At 41.2% G+C, this 13,548-nt stretch overlaps 1 protein-coding gene across 1 annotated transcript in view; it reads right to left on the bottom strand.

Annotated features, from left to right (window-relative positions):
* Positions 1-1,221: 1,221 nt before the first annotated feature.
* The window catches only part of MPG (N-methylpurine DNA glycosylase), a 67,262-nt gene continuing 54,935 nt past the window's right edge, over positions 1,222-13,548 (bottom strand). Inside the window, exon 4 of the mRNA XM_033914124.1 lies at positions 1,222-2,415. Within this exon, the coding sequence (XP_033770015.1) occupies positions 2,045-2,415 (371 nt within the window). The 3' untranslated portion in view covers positions 1,222-2,044. The remainder of the gene's footprint in view (positions 2,416-13,548) is intronic.

The raw sequence follows: 13,548 nt of genomic DNA, 5'->3' as shown, positions 1-13,548 counted from the left end.
TTGGCAAGAGACATGGGTAAAAGAACCTGCAGTGGGAAATAATCTATTCATACAGGAATAAAATAAATGCGAATGTGATGTTTAATACCGTGATTCCCCCCCCAAATAAGACAGGGTCTTATATTAATTTGTGCTCCAAAAAACGCACTAGGGCTTATTTTCAGGGAATGTCTTATTTTCGGGGAAACACGGTAGGTATATCTCTCCCTTTTCCTTCCCTTTGTGTGCAGCATGTCTCTTCCAAGGCCTCTCCCTTCCTGTGCTGCATGTCTCTCCCTCTCCCTTCCCTTCATGTGTAGCATGTCTCACCCTCTACCTTTCCTTTCCTGTGCAGCTGCATTTCTCCCTTGGCCTCTCCTTTTATTTTCAATATGTCTCTTTCTCTCCCTCTCCCTTCATGTGTAGAATGTCTCTCTCTCTAACTTTCTCTTTCTGTGCAGTATGGTTCCCCTCCTTCCCTCCCATGGGCCCAATCTCCCTTCCTGCTTCCTCCTCAGGTTGGTTTCAAGTTTACCGGTATTGCACCTCTAAAACCGCAATGGTGGCAGCGTTCTGAATGGACTGCTTTGCGAGTTTGCGACCTTCCCCGCTGGGGCCTTACCTCTGCTGCATCACTGATGAAACGGCAGAGGGAAGGCTCCCAAACTCGCGAAGCAGCCCGTTCAGAGCGCTGCTACCAGTTTTGAGTCTTCGGAGGTATGTAAGGTGGTTGGTGAGGTTCCGGTGCACAAAGGGTTGGGAGGGTCAGTGGGGTTCCGGTGCACAAAGAAATGGGAGGAAGGGATCTTAACTAGGGCTTATTTTGGGGGGAGGAAGGGATCTTAACTAGGGCTTATTTTTGGGGGAGGAAGGGATCTTAACTAGGGCTTATTTTTTTGGGTAGGACTTATATTAGAACCTATCCCGAAAATCATGCTAGGGCTTATTTTCGGGGAAACACGGTATAAGCAATTAATTTATCTAGTTATCTTTATGCCTAATATCCGTTTATAGTTAGGCCTCCTATTTATGTGGTCCAACTAAAACGGATAAATGAATCCAAACTGTGTCAATGTAGGCTCTGCATACTCCTGACCCCCTCCTTTTACTCAACAGTTAAATTCTGGATAAATATTAACCTTTGTACATCCAAATTTTATGTATCCAGTAGTCTGGTATTTAAAAAATACCTATGCAGTGGCAACCAATACTTACTATACAAATGATTTAAAATAGTGAGCAGAATTTTAAAGAAAAAATATATTAAAAAGGACTTGGTCTTCTCAGTTATGAACACATTTATATTAAGTACAAAGAACACATAAATTTACCAAAAAAAGGTACATTACTCTAAAAGTCATCCAATAAAGTTCAGCCAGAAATCAAATCAGGCCCAAATGGAAAAACCATGGCTGACCTAAGATACTATAAACACTATCAAGCTGATCACATATAGCATGGTCTTTCCATTAGATTAGTATCATAACTCAAACATTTCATGAAAACATTACTTCTGGACAACAAATTGCTTACATAGTCCTCTTAGATCAGAGGTGTCAAGCTGTAATTCTGGAGATTTACAGATCCTAATATTTATGAGAAAAATTTGTATGTAAATACAGTAGACTCTCAGTTAACTGGCATCCATGAGGATTAATAGATGCTGGATAAATGTAATTTCTGGTTGCTTGAGAGTTACTTTTAAAAATAGGCCTAACTAAAACTATACCCCATACTATGCCATACCATAAACTGTTCCAGACAAACTACTAGACATGTGGTAGGTAAAACTTAGGCATACTCAGGTGTGGTATGCCAAGTTTACACTTAAATTTCTGCCAGAAACTGATTTCATTTTCATTTAAAGTATTACAGTATTTCTTCAGTTTTTTTCTGGTTGCTTGAGAGTTCTGGTTCATTGAGTTCCGGTTAACAGAGTCTACTGTATCTCTTATTTAGTAGGAATATCCTGAAAACCAAACTGGTTTGTGGCCCCTGCGTGTTGTGAACCTTTTCTCTGCCTTTATAATTTCCTAGAGTCAGCCAAGAGCCCATACATTTGCATTCATGTTGTGTTTCTCTCTGCAGTCTTATCCACAATACTGACACATTTTGCCCCTTTAATATAAAAGCGTAGGGGTTTTTTAGCCCACTCTCCTGCATAGTTGATACCAATCCTCGCTGCTGCGATGATATCTTGATCACCAAGTACTTCTGTGCCCCGTTCCAGCCAGACTTCCTCATCTCTAGCCAAATCTCTGCGGTCAAAGCTTTTGTTGATATCAAGGGCTTGGCACAGCTTCGAAGGGCCATTACACAATTCCCAATCTTTCAGAGCCTTCCCATTTTCTTTCCTCCGAAGATTTCTCAGATGTCTCATTGTGTCCAGGCTCTGCAAAGGCTCCAAGGATCGAAGGAGGACTGCTGCCCCCTCCCCTGTGAAAAGACAAGTCAAGATTGTTTCAGTGGAGTTAGTATAGTTGTGTACAAGACCTGCAATTGCTTCTTTTTCCAAAGTCCTTATATATGCTTAAAAAGAACAATTGTCAGGTTTTACCTTAGAATCTCTTGATGTGCATGCTTGATATTTATTTCGATTTTTAGCCCATCCTCCAAAAAAACTCAGAACAGGTTACAAGAAGACAGTCACAAAGTAAATCCAAGGACATGACTACCGTGTTTCCCCGAAAATAAGGCAGTGTCTTATATTAATTTTGGGCCGAAAAAACGCACTAGGTCTTATTTTCAGGGTAGATCTTATTTTTTTTATATACAGTACAATGATCATCTCTCCCTTCCTCTTCTCCACCCCAGTTCTTCCTCTTTCCGTTCTCTCCCCCACATGTGCAGCATCTTTCCTCCCCTTTCACCCATCCCCTTGTGCCTTCCCTCTGCAGCATCTTTCTATCCCTTCCTCCTAACCCTTCCATGCAGCTTCTATCCCTCCCTTCCATGCAGCTGCAGCAGAACCCTTGAGCCCCCCCCCACTGTGCAGCCCGAACCCCCACTGACTATCCCATTCTTCCATCTGAACCCGACCGCGAGACCTCCACAGAGCAGCATCGGTAGCACTCTAAACTGGCTGCTTCGCGACCTTCTGCCAGGGCCTTCTGTTCACTACATTGCTGATGACATCATCAGTGATGCAGCAGAGGGAATGCCCCGGCAGAAGATGGCCGCAAAACAGCCTGTTTATAGAGTGCTGCTGATGCGGCTCTTTGTAAATCTCACAGTTGGAGGGTCGGCGGGGTTCGGACAGGATGGAAAGATGGAAGAGTCAGTGGGGGCAAAGGCAGGGGGAGGGGGGAAGTGCTGCTGCCGGCGACTAGGGCTTATTTGGGGGGGTAAGGCTTATATTAAGACCTACCTCGAAAATCATGCTAGGTCTTATTTTCAGGGAAACACGGTAGATACAAACAGGAAATACCTAGAAGGAGGTATATAGGACAGGAGTCTATTTTGTTGATGTCCTTTTTAAAAGAGGAGTCAGTTTGTTGGTGTCATTTTAACAGAAAAGGAGAGTCTTTACCGCTCTTCGGAAGGCCATCAGTGAGTCTAGTCTCCTAGTTTGTGTAGGGAGCTGGTACCATAGTCGAGGGATGAAGTGACTGTACGATCGTTTGAGCACAGTTTCCATTTGGAGGGATCTCCCTGGGGGGATGCTAAAACATCTCTCCCCTTCAGAGCGGCTGGGGGTGTACGGTCGTAGTTTGGCATACTTATGATTATATTTGATGACTTAAGCCGCCTAACATCACTGTAAGCGTGGCTAACACTGGAAGTGGCATTAGGCAACCTAAAGCGACTACAGAGGCACTAGTCACATCAAAGGCAGGCGCCAGAAAGGAGACGGTGGGTCGGGGACGGTGCAGTGACGGGGACAGATTTTTTTCCCTGTGTCATTCTCTAGTCTCAAACTTGTGGCCCGCCAAATACTATTTTGAGGCCCTCGGTATGTTTATCATAATCACAAAAGTAAAATAAAACAGTTTCTTGATCATGTCTCTTTAGCTATAAATTACAATATCATTATTAAGACTTAGCCAAAAGGAAAGATTTATAAACTTTACCTCATGCAAAATTGTCATTTCTTTAATGAGACATTAACTATTTTTTTTCTGAGGCCCTCCAAGTACCTACAAATCCAAAATGTGGCCCTGCAAAGAGTTTGAGTTTGAGACCACTGGTATAGACTATATCAGTGGTCTCAAACTCGAACCCTTTGCAGGGCCACATTTTGGATTTGTAGGTACTTGGAGGGCCTCAGAAAAAAAATAGTTAATGTCTCATTAAAGAAATGACAATTTTGCATGAGGTAAAACTCTTTATTTTATTTAATTCAATTTCTATCCCATCCTCCCAGTAGCTCAGAATGGTTTACAAGATTTATAGTTTATAAATCTTTCCTTTTGGCTAAGTCCTAATAATAATATTGTAATTTATAGCTAGAGACATAGGATCAAGAAACTTTTATTTTGCTTTTGTGATTATGATAAAAATACTGAGGGTCTCAAAATAGTACCTGGTGGGCCGCATGTGGCCCCCGGGCCGCGAGTTTGAGACCACTGGATTATATGGTCTGTATCTGCTGTCAGAGATCCACTAAACCAAGTATTTTCTTTTTTGCTCATGTTAATTCTTTAGTTTGTAAATGTGTCCTAAATACACAAAATGCTGAACTATTATAAAAACGCATCTGTGTTACTTGGATTACATTAGAGGAAGATATTGGTCCAGGGAAAAATGCTAGGAATTATTAGGAAAGAGATAGAAAATAAAACTATTATGCCTCTGTATCGCTGCATGGTGCCTGACCTTGAGTACTGTATGCAAGTCTGCTCACTATATCTTAAAAAAAAAAAAAAAAAAGTGGAATTAGAAAAGGTTCAAAAAAGGGCAACCAAGGAGAAGAAACTCCTCTCATGTGAGGATAGGATTAAAAGGTTAAAGCTTTTCAGCTTGGCAAAGAGAAGGCTGAAGAGGGATACGACAGAGGTCTACAAAATCCTGAATGATATACTGTAGAGCGTATAAATGTGAATTGTTTATTTTTTCAAAAGTAAAAAGCCTGAGACACTCAATGAAGTTACATAATAATAATCTTAAAACAAATATTTTTTTACTTAGTGACTAGTTAAGCTTTGGAACGTGTTACTAGAGGATGTGGTTACAGCAGTTATTTTATCTGGGGTTAGAAAGGTTTGGACAAGTTCCTGGAGAAAAAGTCCATAACTGATATTGAAGGAAAGGGGATGGGACTTGATATGCTGCTTTTCTGTGGTTACAATCAAAGCCGTTTACATTATTATATACAGACGTAGGAGCAGTGCCTTAGCTAGGGAGGCATCTAAAGTATCAATAAATCGGCTGTCGAATCGACCCATTTACATTGTGTCGTCTATCAATAAAGCATCTTTTGGATTATCCACTGCTGAGTGATTGGCATCTTTTTCCTCATGACACTGAGGCCTATTCGGGCTATTTTCTCCGATGCCCCGCAGCACTATGCTCCCTGCCACTTGAGCACCTCCCTGTCCCTCACTGCTTGAGCACCCATACCCGCGTACCTCTTGAAATGTTTGCTGATGCGAGCAGCATCTTCTACCTGTTGCTCGTGCCGGCCTTGGCTCTCTTCTGATGTCACATCCTGGTCCTGTGACCAGGAAGTGACATCAGAAGGGAGCCGAGCAGCAGGCGGAAGATGCTGCTCATGCCGGTTAACATTTCAAGAGGTATGCGGAGAGGGAGCAGAGACGAGGAGAGGCGACAGCGCTTCCGTGAAGACAATAGCCAGGGAGCCCCCTTCCCAATTACTACACCACTGTATAGGAGCCAATTTTTCAAATTACCATGTTTGTAAAAAGGAAAACAAGTATGGCAGGTCATGGGCACAACTAGCCAGGCTCACAGGCTACCTGGGGCAATGGAGGATTAAGTGACTTGCCCAGGGTCACAAGGAGCACTCAAAAAAGATTCAACAGCTGCCACCAAAGACCCAGAACTGAGTCAACTGGTCAAAGCATCAGCCTCCTACAAGCAGTTCAGGAAGCTCCTAAAAACATAACTTTACCCGAAATTCAGCAGCCCTTCTTAGATACTCTCAGAAGTTACCTCAAACACTAACCTCGCTTGTCACTTATGACATAGCTCGCTGACACTGGTCTGCTATACCTCCTTTGCAAACTGCCTACCTCTAAACCAGGGGTAGGGAACTCCGGTCCTCGAGAGCCGTATTCAAGTTGGGTTTTCAGGATTTCCCCAATGAATATGCATGAGATCTATTTCCATGCACTGCTTTCAATGCATATACATTGGGGAATTCTTGAAAACCCGACTGGAATACGGCTCTCGAGGACCGGAGTTCCCTACCCCTGCTCTAAACCTTACAGTTTACTGCTCTTGCCAAGTTAAATGACCCTAATATTTCTACCACTTTGTAAATATATACTGTCACCACCTTTGCAACTCCGCTGCTCATCTCCTTCTTAAGTCTTATTGTAGCACAATGACACTGGTCAGTTTTTTTCTTTGTAAACCGCATAAAACTGCAAGGCTTATGCCAGGGGTGTCCAATGTCGATCCTCGAGGGCCGCAATCCAGTCGGGTTTTCAGGATTTCCCCAATAAATATGCATGAGATCTCTATATATGCTAATAGATCTCATGCATATTCATTGGGGAAATCCTAAAAACCCGACTGGATTGCGGCCCTCAAGGACCGACATTGGACAACCCTGGCTTATGCAATATATAAATAAAAATTGATATTATGTTATGTTAACCCAGGTGATAAAGCATCAGACAGAAAAATAAAAGATGCAGATATCCACGAAATATGTTTGGGGAATTTAGGTGGGAAAGAAAGTTCAGACTCTACTCCACAGAAAATATAAATATTTAAAAAGTGTCTGTTAACGCCTGCCAATCTACATTTTCTGTCCTTTTGCTACCCTGCAGTTCTAAACCCATCTATCAGTTTGCTCTTTCTTCCTGATATGCCCAGGAAGATAGTCTGGCCTATGAGCAGTAGCTCTCATGTCTAGAAAAGCAAGATAAGAATAAAAGAGAGAGGATATATTCTATCTCAAGTGGAATGTAACTGCACCTTGACAGTTCCTGCTGTTTATTATAAGCTAACTGATTAAAAAGTATAATCTTTGAACAAATATCCCAGACATTAAGTCACTTCCCTGACTCTTTATCTCCTGCCCATTCTATCTGTACAACCAGCTGCAATGTAATGGGTTTATCTGTTATTTTGGTATCCCTCTGCTGCTACCATAGAGCTGTCTTATCTTACACGGATATTCCCTTGCACACAGAGCTCTGTAGATCTCACATTCTGTGTTTTGTGCTTTGCACAGTACTTTCACTGCAAAAAAAAAAAAAACCCCAACAAACAAAAAAAACCAAAATTTGTAATAACATAAAAGGAGTGAACTGGATGCACTTAATACCTCCACTGCTTTTTCCTGGCCTACATTTCTGAATATAGCAAAATATTCTGGAGCACTATAAAGCGCGCCTAAGTTAGGCGTGCTTTAGACGTCCAATCTAAGTGGTTAATGAGCCAATTAAGGGTCTTAAACGATAATTGGTACTTAGGCGTCCAAAGGACGTAGATGCCACTTTGTAGACCCAGCCACAATTTCATGGACGCCCATGTTTAAAACTCATGCCTAACTCAATAGGCGTGGGAGTGGAATGGGCGTGGTTTGGGCAATGACTCAATTTGGGCATTCTTCGATTCATTTATATAACACTGAGCGATCTAGGGCGTCCATAAGATGCCTACATTGTAGGCGAATGAAAACCAGGTCTACTTTTGAGCTTAATTTGGGCTTCAAATAGATCTGAGTTCTATGGACGGAACTTAGGCCCTCTTTGGACATTCTTAATGCGATCTGCTAAATAGATCTCTGGGATTTATTTTTGCTTTATTAAGCTCAAAATACATTTAATAAGGCACCACATAAACGGGGCACATCAAAACAGATATATTGCATGCAAAACCTTCTATTTTTGTGGACAAATAGCACATAAAAAAACATAGTTTTAGTTTTCTTACTAAAAAGCTACCCCTATTTTTTTTTTATTAAACAGTGCTCCAATTAGCTCATTCTTGAAAGCAAAGAAAGCACATGACACAAATATATAGATTGCAAACATAACTTCAATTGCAAAAGGTTAAAAACAGAAAAAACTAGATACAGACCTTAGCATGGCTTCTACTTCATTGCAAATGGAGGTTTGCAGCTGCACAATGATGACCTCATTGTGAGATCATCAAGGTGCACCTGCAAGGTAGAATGCCACAATTAAAATGTGTGCTGGGATTTGAACCCATGATCTCTGGAAGATAACTACAGGACTTTTATATAGTGAGTCAGAGCTGCTTCCTTTTGGTTATGGGGGTTCCTACCATGAGAGCTTAGTGATCCTAGCCATGTGAAGGTGAAAATACCTGAGAAGATCATAGCTTAGCAGATCCCTAAGTTATCATATCAGATATGAGGAAGAAAGATATTAGTGGAAGCTGCTGTGGCTCAAAGGGTAAAAGCCCTGTTCCTATCTTCCAGAGGTCATAGGTTCAAATCCCAGCACATATCTTAATTGTGGCATTCTACCTTGTGGTGTCTTATTAAATGTATTTTGAGCTTAATAAAGCAAAAATAAAAACCCAGAGAGCTATTTAGCAGATTGCATTAAGGACGTGCAAATTGTGCCTATGTTCCAACCATAGAACTCAAGTCTATCTGAAGCCCAAAACTATGCTGAAAAGTAGATTTCCTTTACAATGCCTATAGGACCTAGTTTTACAATTGCTATGCAACTTGCTAGCTCACTGTGTAGAACACTGGTTAAACCTACAGCCTTCTACCCTAATGTTGCTGGTTCGAATCCCAGTCACTCTCTCTGATGGAAGAGAAATAAATAAAAGCATTAAACAGAGCCAACTCCCAGTATCATAATTATAATGAAAAACACTATAAAATTGCCATTCAAATAACATCATAATAATAAAATATTATAACATTGTTTGGACGTCTAACTCTCACCTAAAACCTGATTCTCTAAAGGACACCTAAAAATTTAGACATCTAAACAGTGCCTAGCGCGATTCTACAAAGGACTCCTATCCTAGACATCTAAATGGCGTCTAACTTTAGACACGTTTTACAGAATCAGGGCCATAGGACCCAATATTCAGAGCGATTTTGGTGGGCCAGAGAGGCTCTGGCCCACTTAAATTTCCGATTGGTGGCCAACCACCAATATTCAGCAGCACTAAGCCAGACAGTGCAGCTGAATATCAGCTCTAACTGGCCCCCCAAAAAGTGGGTCTTCAGGGGGCGATGTCCAAAATTTACCTGCTCATCTTATGTGGGCCCCAGCTGAATATCAATCTAGAATCCGCATAAGTATTTTCCTCTATTTGAAAAAAAAAAAATTAAAATCCCCCTTGTCTCCTCCCCCCCCTCAACAATGCCTCCTCTCTCCCCCCTCCCCACCTGCCTAAATACCTGGCGGTCCAGCAGGAGTCTTCGGGGCAGGAGTGCAGCCCCTTTGCAGTGGCTTTTCAAAATGGCTGCTGAGACCTCTCACCATAGCTTGCAGAACTTCCAGGCTACCAGAATTATGCCCCAATATTCTGTGCCAGTTCTTAGTCTTGGCCTAGCACTGACTATTAGGACATAATTTAGCCAGCGACAATCAGCATTTTTTAAAAATGCTGACCACTAAATTTCGGAGGGATACATTTTACCCTTTCTTTTCCTCTTCACACATGCTTTACCTGTGAATTAGTATAATGTCTTCAGAGTTTTCTGATAAAAACTAGCCCCTGACTTAAGGAAAAAGAGGAGGTGCTTTAAAGCAATTAAGCATGAGAACCTCCTTAGGAATGAAATATGGCTGAAAACAATAAAGGGACTGGGAAGAATTCTGATTATTTAAACTGCAAATGCCACACATTATTATTAACTGCTGCTTAATATTCAACAGCTCTCTGAAAGAAATGCTGGCAACAGAGTCATCTCTATTCCTACAGCTCTCCCACAGACTAACATACAAAACGATAAAATGTACAAGCCAGAGAACAAAACCAGTAACTATTGTTGCTTGATAGCTTATTGCCTCATCCATGGCCTACATCACAGCAAATTCTTTTTGAATAATCATTTCATGCTCTTTTCTTGGAAACAGGATTTTGGCTGATGCAGAAAACAGAATATTCCTGCTTCTCCACCCTCTGACTCATTGCAACTCCAATTTCTCCTGCAAAGTATCAAATTTGTAATTTAAAAAAAAAAAACAACTATTCTGGGAAAATCCCAGAGAAGCTACACAGATGTGGCAAAGAACAGAATGTCCATAACAAGCCTTTAAGCCCAGTGGACCTTCCAATTACTTCCTAATTAATGCACTTTCTTGACAGCGACAAGTTAAAATTGAAGAACAGAAAAGTCGAAGAAAAGATGAGCTAGATCATTTGTTGTTTGTAATCCCAGGTGCGCACTACTGAAAAAGGTGTTTTAGGGTTTTCAGAAGATAATTCGTCTCTCTTATTAATTTCACCCTGCACTATCCACTGGCAATTTACAACAAACACCCCTAAAATAAAGTAGTCAAAATACATTTTATTGTAGACCATTTTATTGTAGAAGTGTGGGATGAACACAAAGGATCTAGAATCAGAAAATAAGATTAAATATTGAACTAGGCCAGTTACTGGGCAGACTTGCACGGTCTGTGTCTGTATATGGCCGTTTGGTGGAGGATGGGCTGGGGAGGGCTTCAATGGCTGGGAGGGTGTAGATGGGCTGGAGTAAGTCTTAACAGAGATTTCGGCAGTTGGAACCCAAGCACAGTACTGGGTAAAGCTAAGAAGAAAAAATTAAAAAAATTAAATTGAATCAGGTTGGGCAGACTGGATGGACCATTCGGGTCTTTATCTGCCGTCATCTACTATGTTACTATGTTAACCTTCTCATAAACAAGCAGTTCAAGCAAGGGGCCCTTTTAAACAGTTACTGTATGAATTAGCTTCCTGATCCTGTAGTGGTTTAGCAGCACACACTAATTCACTTATTAAATGCATTTTGTGTTAAGAGACAGGAACTAGGTGAGGCATGGGCATACTGCAGTTAGCATATAGGAGTCCTATTTATCCACGCTAATCGCAACTAGTGTTAATGTGTGCTAATGACCATTTCTGAGGTGGAACTGCAGAGTAGAGAATGACACAGGGGATAAATTTTTACCCATCCCCACAGGAACTCAATTTCCCTGTCCCCACAAGTTTTGTCGCTGTCGCCGTCCCTACCCCATTCCTGTAAGCTCTGCCTTAACCACACAAGCTTCAAACACTTATGATTTTAAAGTGTTTGAGGCTTGTGCAGTTGAGAACGGAGCTTGCAAATCTACTGAAGAGGGTCTTAAACTAGAATTGTTGGGGTGGGGGAAATCAAAGTCTCCAGTAGACTATAAACAGTGCTGGTATCGGCGGCTGTCAATCATGTGTTAATCACGCATCGGCGGAATTTATAGAATCACGTCTGTTTTTAAAATAGGCACCTTAAAACCAATAGAAGGAAATATTTTTTTACTCATAGAATAGTTAAGCTCTGGAACGCATTGCCAGAGGTTGTGGTAAGAGCAGATAATGTAGCTGGTTTTAAGAAAGGTTTTGTCAATTTTCTGGAGAGACAAACATGGGGGAAGCCACTGCTTGCCCTGGATCGGTAGCATGGAATGTTGCTACTCTTTGGGTTTTTGCTGGGAACTAGTGACCTGGACTGGCCACCATAAGAACAGGCTACTGGGCTAGATACACTATTGGTCTGAGATAGTAAGGCTATTCTTATATTCTTATGATATTTTTTACATAAGTCTTCAATTGATGTCAAAAAACATTGGTAAGGTACAGTGATAGAGAGCAATGAACTAATACCACCCTTCAAATTTGTACTACATATGAACATAAGAATTGCCACTACTGGGTCAGACCAGTGGTCCATTGTGCCAAGCAGTCCGCTCCCGTGGCGGCCCCTAGGTCAAAGACTGAGTCTAGCCTTACCTGTGTACGTTTTGATTCAGCAGGAACTTGTCTAAGTTTGTCTCGAATCCCTGGAGGGTGTTTTCCCCTATAACAGCCTCCAGAAGAGTTTTCCAGTTTTCAACCACTCTCTGGGTGAAGAAGAACTTGCTTACGTTTGTACGGAATCTATCCCCATTTAACTTTAGAGATTGCCCTCTCGTTCTCTCTATCTTGGAGATGGTGAACACCTGCCTTATCTACTAAGTCTATTCCCTTCATTATCTTGAATGTTTCGATCATGTCCCCTCTCAGTCTCCTCTTTTCAAGGGAGAAGAGGCCCAGTTTCTCTAATCTCTCACTGTACGGCAACTCCTCCAGCCCCTTAACCAATAACTTCTTAATATAAAGATTATTAGATTGTTCTTTCATAGAAGGAAAACCAAAATGATCATTATTATGAGTTATTCTAGGAAAATTAACAAATCTAAAGTTCAATCAAATAAGATGGAGCCAACCCAAAGAAAACTTTTAGAGCACACATGCAAATTTAAATTCTTGCTTGAATTGGGAGCCAGTGTAACTGTAAGTAATAATGGATGATCAACAGGCACCCTTAAAATACAAATAAATCCAACATCTATAATTTCTGCTGGTTACCCAGAAAATCATATAGAAACATTGAATGCCCGCTGAAACAAATGTGCCTAATTTCTTTTTATGTTCTCCAATTTTAAATATATTTTCCTCAGATGGTTCGTTTGGGTGACTATGAACAGTTTCTGGCCTGAGAGGAAGATGAGCATCCATCCCCTGAGACACACTCCCAGCACAGTTTGTTGGATGGCAGTTACTCCCATCGCTTCCCTCCACTTGGGTCTGAGTAAACCACCTCTATGATACACCGAAAGTAGACTAGCTCTGATAAATTGAGAATCAGAACTTAGATTCCCATGCTGCAAAGACACCAGCCTGAGCTGAAAGGCCTGCTCACAAGAGTTTTCATTTTGGTTGGGTTTTATCTTGACATTTTCAGAGTATTCTACTATTTCCACATGTTCGCACATTCGCAAAGCAAGGAGTGGAAATGTCTTATACAGACTGGTTGACTCAATTTGTTTGATAAATGTCCTTTTATTCATCCAAAGACTTGACATGTACTTGTTTTGGCCAAGACGGCCTGCTTCAGGAGTCTTAAAAGTCTCAAGGATAATGAAAATTGGTATGTCCACAAATACTCTGACTTCCAAGTCATGGTACAGAGTTGAATCCTCCGAAAAGGATGGTGCTAGAGCCAAAACGATATCAATCTGGAATAAAAGAACATTTATGAAACAAATTGAGTCCATTAGTCTGTATAGGACATTTCCACTCCTTGCTTTGCGTCTTTGTGTATGTGGATTTGGTTTTTCCGTTTTATACTCTGCATGTCAAACATTAACATGAATTCTCAGCTCCATTTCCAGTTTTAAGAGTTTCCCAGAAACAGCTGCACACCCACCACATTAGTCAAATATATGAGAATAAGCTACA

Source organism: Geotrypetes seraphini, chromosome 11 (assembly GCF_902459505.1).
Source record: "Geotrypetes seraphini chromosome 11, aGeoSer1.1, whole genome shotgun sequence".
In the NCBI taxonomy this organism is placed as follows: Eukaryota; Metazoa; Chordata; class Amphibia; order Gymnophiona; family Dermophiidae; genus Geotrypetes; species Geotrypetes seraphini.
This window is presented reverse-complemented; position numbering and strand designations above follow the sequence as displayed.